Consider the following 15,270-nt stretch of genomic DNA (forward strand, 5'->3'; position numbering starts at 1 on the left):
AAAGGTACAAAGCCTGTAATTTTTCCCAGAGCCAACCTTTTCAATGCAGCTCAGTGATGGCGGGAATTATAATGGACAGTCGCACGAGTTGATTGTTGTTCGTGGAGGGTCTCTGTCGGCCACTCGCTATGTGGATGAAATTTTGGAACTTGAGCTGTCTCTCCTCGAAGAAATCCACGGCAATCCTATTCTAATGCACGATAATGCCCGTTCACATGTCGGTCGCATAGTACAAACATACCTTCAACAGGATAACGTGAGGGTCATTGCCTGGACAGCACGTTCTCCAGAATTGAGCCCCATCAAAAATTTATGGGATAACGTCAAAAGACGTCCCTTCACTTCCTGATACACCCCGTGATCTTGAAAGGTCTCTTAGTGAAAAATGGGCTAACATCCAGCAAAGAGACATTTTTAGACTAGTAGAAAGTATGCCGAGGCGTTAAGGCAAGAGGAGGAAATATGCGATATTGAAATGTTACTTAAAATTTAAAACTAATTTTATCTGTCCGTCTTTTTTTAAAATTTTTCGTTTTCCTTAGCAATTTACTTTTTTTTTTTTTTTACTTTTTTAGACATAGACTCAATCATTGAACGTTAAAAATCGTGAAACTGTGATTAATGTATAAAAATATATACAAATCAAGTTGTACTACAAGTGTGCGGAATTTTTTGCCTGTCAGTGTATTTTTTATTGTCAAAATGACTCTGAACGTTTTGTAAATAGGCGGGAAGGGTGGTGCTAGGAGGAAGCGCCACCCTATTCAAAACAATAATCAAATGTCAAATTTTTCTCGAAATTTCGTTTTCCAGATCGTCAAAAGTGACGAGTTAAAATTATAATTGTTTGAATTGAGAATAGGAATTTTTTAAAAATAGAGAAATAATCGGAAGGAGGGTCCGGGACGTTCTATTGTACCGAGGGGCGTGCAGTACGGGGATAATGTCAATGAAACAATATGGCTTCCACTTGTTGGTGTCAGTCAGTAACAGTGTCTCGGGTTTAGCCTTTGCCGTGTCGACTTATTTGTTGTTATTGACTCTCGCCTTCGCCTGGGATCGTAGTTCGTGGCCAGACGGGTCGCTGGTGAGGCCGTGTCGTCCGAACGGAACCCCAAAACCTCGGACTCGAGTCAAAAAGGGTTTCTGCACCGAATTGAAAGTGGGTTAGGGAGAGACGGTTTTGTTAAAAAGTGATGTGTCCAGTGGTTATTGTGTTTTCACCGCCGACCGAGTGATATGAATTAAACGGAAAAGTGGCTGTCATGGATAACGCAACCACCGGAGCGTCGGATAAGTGAGTAGTTGTTTTTTTCCCATTGTTTTCCTCTTGTCAAAAGACCCTCCGCCTCTATCAGGCAGAAGGGTTGTCAAATTAATAGTTCAATCGAAACGCCCCGGGCCGCCTCCCAGCCTTTTCAAAACTTAAAAATCCACTCAAGAAATTTTCAAGAAGAAAATGAACGTTTTACCGTCCGATTTACAATCGTGAATAAGCTGACATCGCTGAATTTTCCCCGATACTAGCCTCATAGTTTTCTCTCGGCCGTCGTGTAAAATCCAGTCCGAGACAAATATAAAAATAAAAACTTTCAGCGATTTTGAGGATCCTCGGTTGAACACAGGGGCGGCCTACTTGCGCCCAATGTTTTCAAACAATGATAACAATTTCTCAGAACTGGAACGTTCCCAGGTCTGAAAGCTAAAAATAAAAAATAAAAAACCCACCCCTATTTTTATTAATTATCACTTTGAAGGAGAGTTAAAGGATTAAACAATTAAACGTGAACACGTTTTGTTTCTACAATGATGTGGTTTGAGGTTTGCGCGAGAGGATTGTCAAGGTGTCGGTCATACTTAAAATTAGACCGATTAACAGAAGTCAGTTGCCCTAACATGTTTGCTATTTAAATTACCCGTCTTTCTCACAAAATTCTCCCTTAGGTATTTAAAAAAAAATTTACAAACTTTCTGAGGTTTTTAACCCAGAAATTCAGGTTTTGAAAGAGTTTTTGGTTCTTGTGTTTTGATGTTAAAGGAAGGTAATTTCAAAAGTGTTGTTCATACATAGAATTGGACTTATTAGCATAAGTCAACACATTTTTTGCTATTTAAATTGTCATTCTTTCGTACAAAATCGTATAGGAATGCTTTTATTGTTTTTCAAACATTAATACATGTTGAATTAAGAAAGAGGTTGGGGTTTCAGTGCTTGATGTTAAAGTAAAAAAAAATTCAAAAGTTAGGTTCGTACCTAGAATCGAACTGATTAAGAAAAGTACAAGTAATTTTTTTACTTTTTAATTTTTCAAGATGCAAAAGAAAATTTCAAATGTGTCATTCGAATATGAGGTAATAACCCAATTCCACAGTTGCCCAAATTTTCCTATTTAAATTGTCAGCCTTTTTTTTAATTCTCAATTTAGATATTTAAAAACGATTATCAATGTTTTTGTAGTTTTAATATAGTAATTCAGGTTTTTAAAGAAATTTTTGTGTTTTAATGTTAAAGGAAGGAAATCTCAAGTGTTGTCCAAACCTAGAATTGGATGGATTAAGACAAATAAATTGTGTTGTTTTTTATAAAATTCCCTATTGTTATATAAATTTCTCGCTTTTCTTATAAAATTCTCCATTAGGTATTCAAAAAAATTTAACTATGTTTTTGTAGTTTTAACATTCATACATAGGAATTCAGGTTTTGAAAGAGTTTTTGGTTTTTGTGTTTTCACGTTAAAGGAAGGAATTTTCAAAAGTGTTGTTCATACCTAGAATTGGACTTATTAACAAAAGTCAAATTTTTTTAAATTTAAATTATCATCCTTTCGTACAAAATCATCCATTTTGGTATTCAAAAACGTTGTTAGGCATGTTTTTGTCATTTTTAAAACATAAATGCCTGTTGAATTCAGAAAGAGGTTTGGTTCTGTGCTTGGTATTAAAGGCAAGAATACTTTAAAAGTTTCGTTCATACTAGAATCGACTGATTAACTAAAGTCCAAGTAATTTTTTGCTATTTAAATTTCAGGTTGCAAAAGAAAATTTCAAATGTGTCATTCAAATATGAGATAATTAACAATTCTACAGTTGCCCAAGTTTTGCTGTTTAAATTGTCAACATTTTTTTTTCAATACTCCATTTAGGAATTCTAAAAAGGTTATCAATGTTTTTGTAGTTTTAATATAGTAATTCAGGTTTTTAAAGAGATTTTTGTGTTTTGATCATAAATTTCTCGATTTTTTTATAAAATTCTCCATTGGGTTTTTAGAAAGATTTACATACGTTGTTGTAGTTTTTAACCCAGAAATTCAGACTTTGAAAGAGTTGTTTAAAATGTTAAAATAAGGAAATAAAGTTTTGTTATACATAGAATTAAACAGATTAATACAAGTCAGTTGTCTTAAGTTTTTTTGCTATTTAAATTGCCCGCCTTTCTTAAAAAATTCTAGGTATTAAAAAAAGTTTTTGTAGTTTTTAACCCAGAAATTCATGTTTTGAAAGAGTTTTTTGTTTTTATGTCTTTATGTTAAAGGAAGGAAATTTCAAAAGTTTAGTTAATCCGTACAATTGAACGAGAACAAATTGTTTCACTACTTAAATTGTCATCCTTTCTTATTATATAAAAATGTTTAGAAATGTTTTTGACGTTTTTAAACATTAATATGTGTTGAATTCATGAAAGAGGTTTACGTTTTTGCTTTTGGTGTTATAGGTAAGAAAATTTTAAAAGTGCCATTCAAATACGGGATAATTAACACAATTCCACACTTATAGAAATTATGAAGTTGGGGTGAGTATGTAGGTTCAGTTTTTTATAAAAGATGGTTCTATTCACAGATTAACCTGTAAATAAACCATCTTTTATAAAAAGCGATTCTAAAATTGCCCAAGTTGTTTTCCTATGTAATTTGTCAGCTTTTTTTTAAAATAAAAAATCCTCCATTTAGGTATTCAAAAACGTTTATCAGTGTTTTTGTAGTTTTTAATTCAGAAATTCAAGTTTTTAAAGAGATTTTGATTGTGTTTTAATGTTAAAGGAAGGAAATCTCAAAAGTGTTGTTCATACCTAGAATTGGACTGATTAACACAAATAAATTGTGTTAAGTTTTTGTAAATTTCCGTATTGCTACATAAATCGTTCATTATACATTAAAAAAAATTACAAACATTTTTGTAGTTTTTAATCCAGAAATTCAGTCTTTAAAAGAGTTTTTTTGCTATTTAAATTGCAAGACCCAAAAGAAAATTTCAAATGTGTCATTCAAATATAAAATAATGAACACAATTCCACAAATTGTTTTGCTATTAATTGTCAGCCTTTTTTTCCTAAATCTTCTATTTAGGATTTCAAAAAACGTTTTCCAAAGTTTTTTTTTTTTTTTGTAAATTTCCCTGTTGCTATATAAATTTCTCGCTTTTCTTATAAAATTCTCCATTAGATATTTTTAAATAAAATTTTCAAACGTTTTGTAGTTTTTAATCCAGAATAGGCTTTGAAAGAGATTTGCTTTTTTGTGTTTTGATGTTAAAATAAGAACATTTCAAAGTTTTGTTCTTACATAGAATAAGCATTAATTAGATTAACAAAAAAATTTTTTTTGTCATCTTTTCTTACAAAATCATCCATTTAGGTATTGAACAACGTTTAGAATTGTTTGTAGTTTTTAACACATTAATTTTCATGATAGAGGTTTTTGCGTTTGGTGTTAAAGGTAAGAAAATTTGAAAAGTGTTATTCGACCTTGAACTGATTAACACAAATCTACAGTTGCCCTAGTTGTTTTGCTATTTAAATTGGCAGCCTTCTTTTTTTCCTCTGTTTAGGTATTCAAAACGTTTGCAAATGTCTTAATTATGTTTTGCAAGAGGTTTTGATATTTTATTTGTGGTAGTGATGATAGTTTTGAAAAATAGATTGTCACAAGGCTTTGTTATTGTCCCATTTCTTTGCCTTTTAATTGTCCGCTTAAAAAAATTAATTTTTTTAATCGCAGGCGTTTACCAACATTTCTTTATCTGCGTTAAAAGAGTAAATGATATTTTGGTATTTGTGTTTGGGGTTAAAGGTAGGAAAATTTCAAAATTGTCGTTCAAACTTTGAGAAGATTAACACGAGTCCAAAGTTAAGTTAGTATATCTTTTAGTTTGTTTATTTTATATTTTATTTTACTGTTTAATTATCCAATTTATATATAAAATTCTCCATTTTGGGATCCACAAACACAATTTTATATCTGCCTTAGAACTTTTTGGTTTTTGTGTTTGATGCTTTTTTGAGGTCTATCTTTGGAAAGGATGATGCACTTCAGTGGTTTTTCCATAAAAAAAGGAAAACAATCAGTTTGTCCACACGACAATGGAAAAATGAAGTTAATAGTTTTTCCCCATTATTACAATAATAGGGCATGCTGAACACACACGTTTCATATTATAACTCTTTCAGGCTGATAAAAGTCTATGTTGGATATTTGAGGCGGTTAATTTACAGACTGGTATACTTTAGGAAGATTCATTTAAGACCAGTTTATGGTAATTGAAGACGGTTGATTACTTGATTTTAAACACCGTCTGATATAATTTGAGAAGGTCGTTCTAAAGACAGTGAGAAAATTTAAGTGGTTATTTTCTGACTTAAATACTTGGAGAAGGTTGATTCTAAGATAGTGAGATATTTTGACAATGTTTCACGGAAATGTTAAATTTAAACCAGGGTTTGAGATGCATTGACGGCCTGTTTAAAGGGAGATTTTAATTTTGAAACGATCAACTTAAAAACCACGGATTTTTAGTTTGAATCTGTCATTTAATGACTATGATGTTTTGATAGAAGTTTTTGGTCGTATTTTACACACGGACGAAGATCTCTTCTTTTCCATGAGAACAAAAAAAAAACTGCCAAGTGGTCTGTCAAGTGCTTTGAGACGATCCATTTAAATGTCTATTTCATGAGGTATTGTAGTTGAGATGATCAGAAATTCAATTTTGATGTCAATCTAATTTATATGAATTATAAGTAAATTTGGGGCGGTCAATTTAGAGTATATGCCAGATAATGTTTTTGTATATAGTATTTATCATATGTTACTTATGTATTTTACAATTAATTAAGGTTTTTATTTGAGGTAAAAAAGTCAATGGCACGAGCGGGATTCGAACCCACGACCTTCGGCTTGATTCGCCGCTACTTTACCACTTGAGCTATCGTGACCTCGATCCACTCGGAACCAACTTCCCATCTCAACCGCACCTTTTGAATTTTCCCTCCTATTCGCCACTTTTCAAATGTCGTGTAATCGGATTGGATTCTCGGCGACAAATGAAATGGCCTCGGAGAGCTTTAGTGAAGTTTACTTCATTTAAATTCATTAAATTCACTAATTTCGTGGTCCGCTTGACCAATTAATATATTAAAATTAATTAAGGTTTTTAGTTGAGATAAAAATTCAATGGCACGAGCGGGATTCGAACCCTCGGTCTTCGGCTTGATACGCCGCTGCTCTACCACTTGAGCTATCGTGACCTCGACCATTCGGACACCAACTTCCCATCTCAACCGCACCTTTTGAATTTTCTCTCCTTTTTGCCATTTTCCAAATTCGAAAAGTTGTAGGTTGGGATGGTGTCCGAGTGGCTCGAAGTCACGATAGCTCAAGTGGTAGAGCAGCGGCGTATCAAGCCGAAGATCGTGGGTTCGAATCCCGCTCGTACCATTGACTTTTTTATCTCAAATAAAAACCTTAATTAATTGTAATATATTAATTGGTCAAGCGGACCACGAAATGAGTGAATTTATATATTTTATATTAACATTCATTCATATTGTATTTCAAGAGGGTCAATTTGAAATTAATGTGCTACCCCGTACTTTAAGATGCTCAGTTTAAATACGTTTGGATATGGTCGATAAAAAAGCTATGCGATATACATAAAACATTTTGTTTTGCCTGATGAAAGTAAACACACAGAGAGGGCTTATTTAAGTAATGTATAAATGTATTGTACTTACAGGAGGTCAGTTTAAAAGTCTATGTCAAGTATTATTCTTTGGGCCGACCAATTTAAACTCAATATGATATGAGACTGTCAGTTTAAGTGACTGATGTTAAATTGAATGTTGACATGATCAGTTCAAATTGAGACGGTCAATTTAAAGTATGTGCTACTATTTTGAGAAGGGTTCAAGTCCATATGAGATGTACTTTGAGACGCCCAATTTAAACGCTAGGCCAATTATAGTGCTGAGATGGTCAGTGTAAAAAGTCTGAGATACTTTGAGACAGCATGGTTTAGCATGATCGAGTAAACCACTTTGAGAGGGTCTTTTAAATACTGTATGACAGTATTTACGGTAAGTTTAAAATTTAAATGAGATATTGTAATTAGGCATCGGTAATTAAAGTTAATATGTTATACTGTACTTTAGGGTTGGCCAATTGATTCATATATTATTCTTTGAAACGGTCATATTAAAGTGTATGCCAGATATTGTTTTTTGAGACAGCCAGTTTAAAGTCCTGCATTGTATTATGTCGGATATTGTATTTTGAGGTCAATTTAAAATACAAAGATAATTTACTTGAGACGGTCAATTTAAAGTCCGCGCCATTTATTATAATTGGGATGAGCAAAATTAAAGTCAATGTGAGATATGAGATCGTTAGTTTTACAATTTTGGAAGATAATGTATTTTGACCAGGTCAATTTAAAGTCTATGTGAGATATGAGATCGTTAGTTTTACAATTTTGGAAGATACTGTATTTTGACCAGGTCAATTTAAAGTCTATGTGAGATCATTTACCTTTTAGTGGGTCAATTAAATAAAAAATTTGCCGGATCATTTACTGAATCAATTCAGTGTATGTGAGACAATTTATTTTCGAGATGATCAATTTAAAGTGTATGCCAGAAATTTTATTTTGACAAGCTAACTTTAAAATAGGTATGAACAAATTTAAGACGATTTAGTCAGATCGAGTAAACACTTTAAAAGGGTTACTTTACATACTGCATGAGATATTATACTTAGAGGCATCAGTTTAAAATTTACGTGAGGCATTGTTTTTTTCGGATGGTCAATTTAAAGAATATATATATCTACAGATATATAGATTTTTTGGCCCTTGTAATAGACAGATTATGTCAAATTTTATTTTGAGAAGGTCAGTGTGAGATATTGTACTTCAAGGCGCTCAATTTAATTTAATGGAAGTTATAGTTTAGAGATGGTATATTTAAAGTCAATGTGAGCTGTTGTATTTTGAGTCGGCCAATTTGTTGTTAGATATTGTATTGTGACTATGATGTTTTGAAAGTAGTTTTGCCATTTGGATGTATTATTAGTCAATTTCAAATATTGTACTTTGGGGAGGTCAATTTAGTCCATGTCAAATATTGCACTGAAAGAATCAATTTAACATCAATATTGTACCCGAGATCGTCAATTAAAACTACGTTAGATGTTATATTTTGAGTTTATCAATTTAAATACTAAGGCTTTTGAAAGAAGCCAATTGGTTGTACATTGGTTGTATGTTATACATTGTGAAAACTTTTTTTATGAGATGTCAAACAGATTTTCTGCCTGTTTGGAATGGCATGTCATGAAACGTGAAGCTTAATTTAAAGTCAATGTGAAATATTGTATTTTGAGACGATCAATTTAAAGTCAATGTGAGATATTGTACTTGAGGACCTCAATTTAATGATTGTCAGATGTATTTTGAGAGTAGTCAATTTAAGGTCAATGTTAGATATTGTACTTTGAGAAAGTAAATTTAAGGCCGTGTATTGTGTTTTAAGACAGTCAATAGAAAAACTAAGCCAATTTGGTTTGCGGTAGTGCTTTCTAACTGAAGTGGATTTCTTTTTAATGGGTCAAAAAATATTTTCTGCCAGGTTGGTATGTCATGAGATGAGAATCTCAATTTAAAGTCAATGTGAGATATACTTAAAACGATCAATTTAAAGTCAATGCGAGATATTGAACTTGAGGACGTCAATTTAATGCCTATGTCAAATGTATTTTGAGGCAGGTCAATGTGAGATTTTTTACTTTGAAAAGGTGAATTTAAGGTCAGTGTATTGTGTTTTGAGACAGTCAATAAAAAGACTAGGCTTTTTGAAAGAAGTTAATTTGGTTTTTGGTTGTATTTTACAAACCGTGGAAGCTTTTTTCTTTTCCATGGGTGAAAAAACTAGTTTCTGCCAGGTTGATGTCTTGAGACGGGGAGTCAATTTAAAGTCAATGTGAGATGTTGAACTGAGAGATCAATTATTAATTCTACTTGAGAAGGTCAATTTAATGACTAAGTCATATGTGCTTTGAGACAATCAATTTTTATGCCAATGTGTTATTGCTTGATGACTTCAATTTAATGACTATGTCAGATGTATTTTGAGGCAGGTCAATGTGAGCTATTTTACTTTGAGAAGGTGAATTTAAGGTCAGTGTATTGTGTTTTGAGACAGTCAAAAAAGACTAGGCTTTTTGAAAGAAGCCAATTTGGTTTTTGGTTGTATTTCACAAACCGAGGAAGCTGTTTTCTTTTCCATGGGTCAAAAAACTTTACTGCCAGGTTGGTGTCATGAGACGGGAAGCGCAATTTAAAGTCAGTGTGAGATATTGAACTGAAAGATCAATTATTAATTGTATTTGAGAAGGTCTATCAATTTTTAAGCCAATGAGTTATTACGTGAGGACGTCAATTTAATGACTATGACAGATGTATTTTGAGAGGTGTCCATTTAAGGTCAACGTTACAGTTAGTAATTGTACTTTGAAATGTATGATTTTTAAGTCAATGTACTTGAGGATATCAATTTATTGACTATGTCAGATGTTAAGGTCAACTTGAGATATTTTATTTTGAAAAGGTCAATTTAAAGACAGTGTAATCACTTTAACATGTGATTTAAAGGCTATATCAGATATTTTATTCTGAGGTGGTCTATTTTGAGGATATGATGTCTTGAAAAATGTTTTGATTTTCGATTTGTATTTCACAGACTGACGCATATATCACTTTTTCTTCGTGAGATGTAAACAAGAGATTTCCTGCCAGGTGGAATTGGTTGTAATTAATATTGTTAGCTGTCAAACTGTTTCAAAAATTAATCGATTAGATAGATAATCGAGTTATTTTTATTTATTTTTTTCTTAAACCAATTTTCCTTTGCCGATCTGTACGAATAAATTTGCGCCCACGGATACTTTTTCAATCCTGACGCTTTAATATATTTCATGTATATTTTAATAATTAATGATGCGGTTATGACAATTATGACATGAAATGTCAGCCAAGCTGACACTCAAAGAAAGAATTAGCCGAAGAATTGCTTCTTCTTTCATGATTTCGATTTTAGTAATTGTTCCATTAGTTAAATACACAGAGAGACGAATATGTTTAAGTTTTAATAGACTAGATTATTTACGACTTCAGGCGAACTTTCCTTTAAGCCGTCTGCATTGGACAAATAAGCACCTGGAAAAGCGTTATATATTGTTTAAACATTACACTAATTGTTAATCCAATTTTGACTGATATGACGCACGACATGAGTAATATTATCTTTGTCGAAATAAGCTTTATGGCTAATTACTGACGGTTTCTGTTTATAAACCGAGAACCGATTTTCCTCTTCGTTGTAATTAAATTATTTTATGCGCCGAGGCAATTAATCGATGATTCTCCATGGACAGTAAAATTGTAAAATTCCTTTATCTTGTGTGCTGCTTCACCCAGGGAGTCCTGGGCTTAGTTTTCCATGTTTTTATGACGATTTATGCTTTTTACGATAAAATAATAATATTAATTGGGAGATGGGGGATACTTGAATAGGTCGGAATTAAAATTTGTTTCAATTACAAGTATTTTTGTAATAAAAACATTTGTTAACTTTTACATATTTACGAGTGTCTTTGTACATTTTTATTGGTATATTGTACCCATTTTTAAAGCTTTTTTTTCTATAAGGTGATTATTTTTATGTACGTTTTACACGGCGAATCTAACGCAATTATCAGCATTTTATCATTAACCTTTTTTGGACAAATGAGAGAATTAAGTTTTGCAATTTTACTTTTTATTGTTAGGCAAGGAGTGGGAGAATATTAATTGGTTAAGAAATCCTGGTTGTCACCAGCTTCGTGACACGATTTTCTAATCAAATTCTAAAGTATTTTATCCCTCTATAACTCAAATCTCAGCGGATAAAGAAAAGGAAAATCATTTCCTAAACTACGATTAAAAAGTTACACGAGATAAAGAGCTATTCTTAAAATTATTAAAGACAGTGTTGAGAAATAACACGGTCTGTTGTCAGCTTGAGTCAGGGTTATAAGCAGGGAGAGGCAAGACGTGAAATTCCTTCCGGGAGAAACCTGAAAAGCGTCTGACGTTCAAAAGCAACAAGGATAAGCAGTGTATGATTGGATATGATCCCAGTTTCAAATTTTGTACTTAACATTTCTGATGGATCATATGAAACCGGAAAATCTCAAATCTCAGCGAAATCAAACAAAAGAAAGGGAAATCATTTCCTAAATTATAGTTGAAAAGTTAATGTGATTGAGAGCTTCTCTTAAAATTACTAAAAAACAAAGTTTTGAGGAATTTTCTCCTTGTGTTCTCGGAGGTGGCTTGTTCAATCAAACTCTTGGTTCGTTTCGGTGTTTTGTCAGGTTGGTTTTGGCGGTTGGTCAGGGTTATAAGCAGGAAGAGACAAGATGCGAAATACCTTCCACCTGGGCGCGTCTAACGTACAAAACCAGCTATTAATCATCTAATGATTGGATATGAACTTAAACTACAAATTTTGTTCTTTATTTCGAACTACCGCACAACCTAATAAGCCCGGATTAAAACAACAAGATTGGTAGTGGTATTTAATGGATACCACGATAGTTGGGCAATAAGAAATTTTTTTATTACTTTGATATCACAAACAATAAAGCATGGGGATAAATAATTAGATCGATAAGGCCCTTGAAAAATAAATCGTAAAATGATTTGATAGATTGTAACAAACTTGTTGTAGATTTGTGAAAGGGATTAAAGATATTTTTTGTCTTAGTTCGTACTAGAAAAAATAAAAAAACAAATAAACAAATCACATAACAAAAGTTCAAATGCAAAAATGTATTTTAATTTTAATGGCCTGACTATAATTTTTCTACTGTTTTCTTTTATAGTGTTGATTATAATATATTCTTTTTTTAATGGGATTTGATCCTTAGAAAATAAATCATTTATTATTCGGAGATCGTGAGATGCGGCCTGGTGTGCCGTAGGTTTTAGAAAAACATTTTCTTTATCGTGACAACGTTTCTATTTTTATTGAGATCTTCTTCAGGGCTCAAAGTGTTTGTTTTCCGTTTAGATGACACAAGTGTCATTCTCGTGTGTCGTGTTGAAAGTGCCCTTTGCCCAAACACTTTGTGCCCCGAAGATGATCTCAAAAAAGATCGAAACGTTGATAAAGAAAATGTTTTTCTAAAACCTAAGTCACACCAGACCGTACCTCACGATCTCCGAATAATCATTGACTAACGTTCACTAACCACCACACATAAATCATTGAATTAATCTTTTTTTTTTGTTTTGAAAAAATAGTTTTTGATATGACCAATATTTCATTTTACAACAATACGAGCTGAATCTCTGTTTCCTCGTGAAGTGTAAAGTTTTGCATGTTAACTAATTGTAAGGGTAACCAGCTTATAGCTCTATCATACTTTTTTGTGGGCAAATTATTCGTTGTAATATTCCAAGTTAGTTTGTTAAGTAACGACCCTTAATTTTTCGTTTGAAGGCCAAAAATGTGTTTTCAAGCATGTTTTTTGTTGATTTATGTATAAATTTATAATTGAATTTGGAAGAATTGGGCGAAGGAAGATATAATTACTTATCCTATATATTATAATTTTAAAGCTAATTATTTAATCACCCCAACTAAGAAGTTGAAATAATCTGCTTTAAAAAGCCTGGCAAAGTTTTGATAAATCTCATATTATGTATTATGTGAATTTTTTAATAATATAGTTTTTGGCATTTACCAGTTAAATAAAAATGGTGAAATGGTAATAATGGATAGTTTTCACTGCTGATTTGTGCCCACTGTGGTGAAGAACCAGTTGTTGGGTCATTTTCGAACTTTTCAGTTTGCCTATCGTCGTCGTTTTGGTCTGTCAGACCCGTTTCTTCTTCTCATCTTCAACAATGGGTTTCAACCAAATCATTAAAAACTGAAGATGGGGAGAAGCCGAAACGGGATCCGACAAGTCAAACTGCAAGGATAGCCAGATAAAATTGATCCGAAACAACTAAACAATAAACAAATCGTTTGAATGTTGAGCATTTTTATTGCCTAGTTATTATATCAACGGAACTATATTATATCAATAGGGTATTCGTACATGTTACAAAGAAAAAATTAGATAGGACACAAATAAATGTTACATATTTTTATTTAAAATGAGAGATTTATGTTTTTAGAAATAATACAACAATTTATTTTAACAAGTAAATAATTTTTTAAGCAAAATATTTCTTGTGGTCGTTGTGTTGGGGTGTGAGAGATTTAGCTTATTCTGATTATGTTGGCCTGAATGTTCTCGCTGTTTTCTCTCAGATGGTTTTCGCTTTGGCCTGTTTAGATATTTTATCAGTCGTGTCCTTTTATATGCCAATTAACAAATAGACCAACCTCTGAAGAGAACGAAAGCGTCTGACATCCATAACCAGCGAGAATGGGCGGACCAAACTCAGTAAAAAATCCCACGAAAGAACTAATTTGTATTTTAGTAGGTTTTCAAATTTACGAAACTAGAGATGCTAATTAATAATGAGTCAATTTAGTTAGATGATGGAAAAAGCAGCCTTTTCTTCGATTTCGTGGCCTAGTAGAAAGTTGAATTGAAATAGTTATCGCTATTTACAATTAATTAAGCCAGGACTAGTAGTAGTAGAAGTTACGTTGATGATTAATTATTTCCACTATTGCGTATTACATTTTAACAAAGGGCCCCCGGTTTAATGTATTACTTCATCAAAAGGATGTGGATGTGAGATAGTGCTAATTGTCCAAATCTTTCAATGTTAATTACAATTTCTGATAAATAAGCGATAAATACAGTTGCAAAACATGCTGGTTGTAAAAGTGACAAAAGAAATTTAGTGCGATTTTTTGTTCGGGTCAAGGGAGTGATGGACATGCAGTTTGGTCGTTTCCTACCAGACCTTCCTGGTCTGTCTTGCTGGTTTGGTTTGTCAGAAACTTTTTATAGCTTCTGCTTGGAAAGAAGTTCGTATCTTGCCTCACTGCACATGTAATCCTGACATGAACTTACAGGCAAAAGCGAAAAAATTTCTTTAGTAAGGCAATACGACTGTATTATAACAGATTTATTAGTATGGTCGTTTATGGACATTCTTGTTTTTGTTGATGATTTTGTTTGGCTACAATTTTTTCGTAATTGCCTCACCCTGTTTATAACCTCGATAAATAATTTAAAAAAATTGCATAACAAACAAAAACTGCTAAACTAAAACAAATTTCTTTAGATTGGCCGTATCTTTAAATCCTGGTGACACGGGTTCACTGGTATCGTTCTACTTGGTGTGTAAGGTAATAAGCAGGGTGAGGCAAGGCAGCAAAATGGAGTTGGATTGTTCCCTATATAAAAAAGATTGGAAATTCTTGCTAGCCCATGATTATTAATGACTTACAGAAACAATAAGGTTTAGAGTTATTTTCATAGATCATTGTTAGTTATCTCTCCTTGAGGACTGCAGTGTGGTGAACATTTTGTTGGGTCGTTCCCGTTCATATTGGTCTGCTCACACTGGTTTTATCAGGTGCGTTTCGCAATCAATCTTCCAGGGTTAAGGTTATAAGAAGAATGAGGCAAATTAGCAACTTCCATTCGATCAAAACTACAAATAAAGTCAATGTAACTCTTGTGCTTTTATTTGGACACCCGTGGTCTGCAGGGTGAACCTTTTGTTGTGTCGTTTCGGATCATCCTAGTCCGTCTATTTGCACTATTTTGAACTGTCAGGAGAGTTTTTTTGTGACAATTTTGCCAAAATAGACGGATCAGTACAAAACAGCGAGCATCGGTTGACCAAGCTAAATTCTGCCCCCTCGCAGTCTTCAACAAAAATATATTACAACTATTTCCGTTGCTTAAAAAAAGAAGGTAGTTGTAGGGTCTGTGCGTATCTTGTACAAATATTTAAGGAGAGAATAAATGGGAGGGGCATCGATCG

At 32.7% G+C, this 15,270-nt stretch overlaps 1 protein-coding gene and 1 long non-coding RNA gene across 6 annotated transcripts in view; one reads left to right on the forward strand and one right to left on the reverse strand.

The window, feature by feature from the left end:
• The window catches only part of LOC106666713, a 62,229-nt gene that overhangs the window by 8,832 nt on the left and 38,127 nt on the right, over positions 1-15,270 (reverse strand). The gene's annotated exons all lie outside the window — the stretch shown is intronic.
• Positions 955-15,270, forward strand: part of LOC106666708 (rho guanine nucleotide exchange factor 11) — a 237,147-nt gene continuing 222,831 nt past the window's right edge. For all 5 annotated transcript variants that reach the window (XM_014394066.2, XM_014394068.2, XM_014394070.2 and 2 more), the window contains exon 1: positions 955-1,297. In XM_014394066.2, coding sequence (XP_014249552.1) covers positions 1,266-1,297 — 32 coding nt within the window. In that variant the 5' untranslated portion in view covers positions 955-1,265. The remainder of the gene's footprint in view (positions 1,298-15,270) is intronic.

The sequence above is a fragment of the Cimex lectularius genome, unplaced genomic scaffold, assembly GCF_000648675.2.
Source record: "Cimex lectularius strain Harlan isolate CLEC.00 unplaced genomic scaffold, Clec_2.1 scaffold2, whole genome shotgun sequence".
NCBI lineage: Eukaryota > Metazoa > Arthropoda > Insecta > Hemiptera > Cimicidae > Cimex > Cimex lectularius.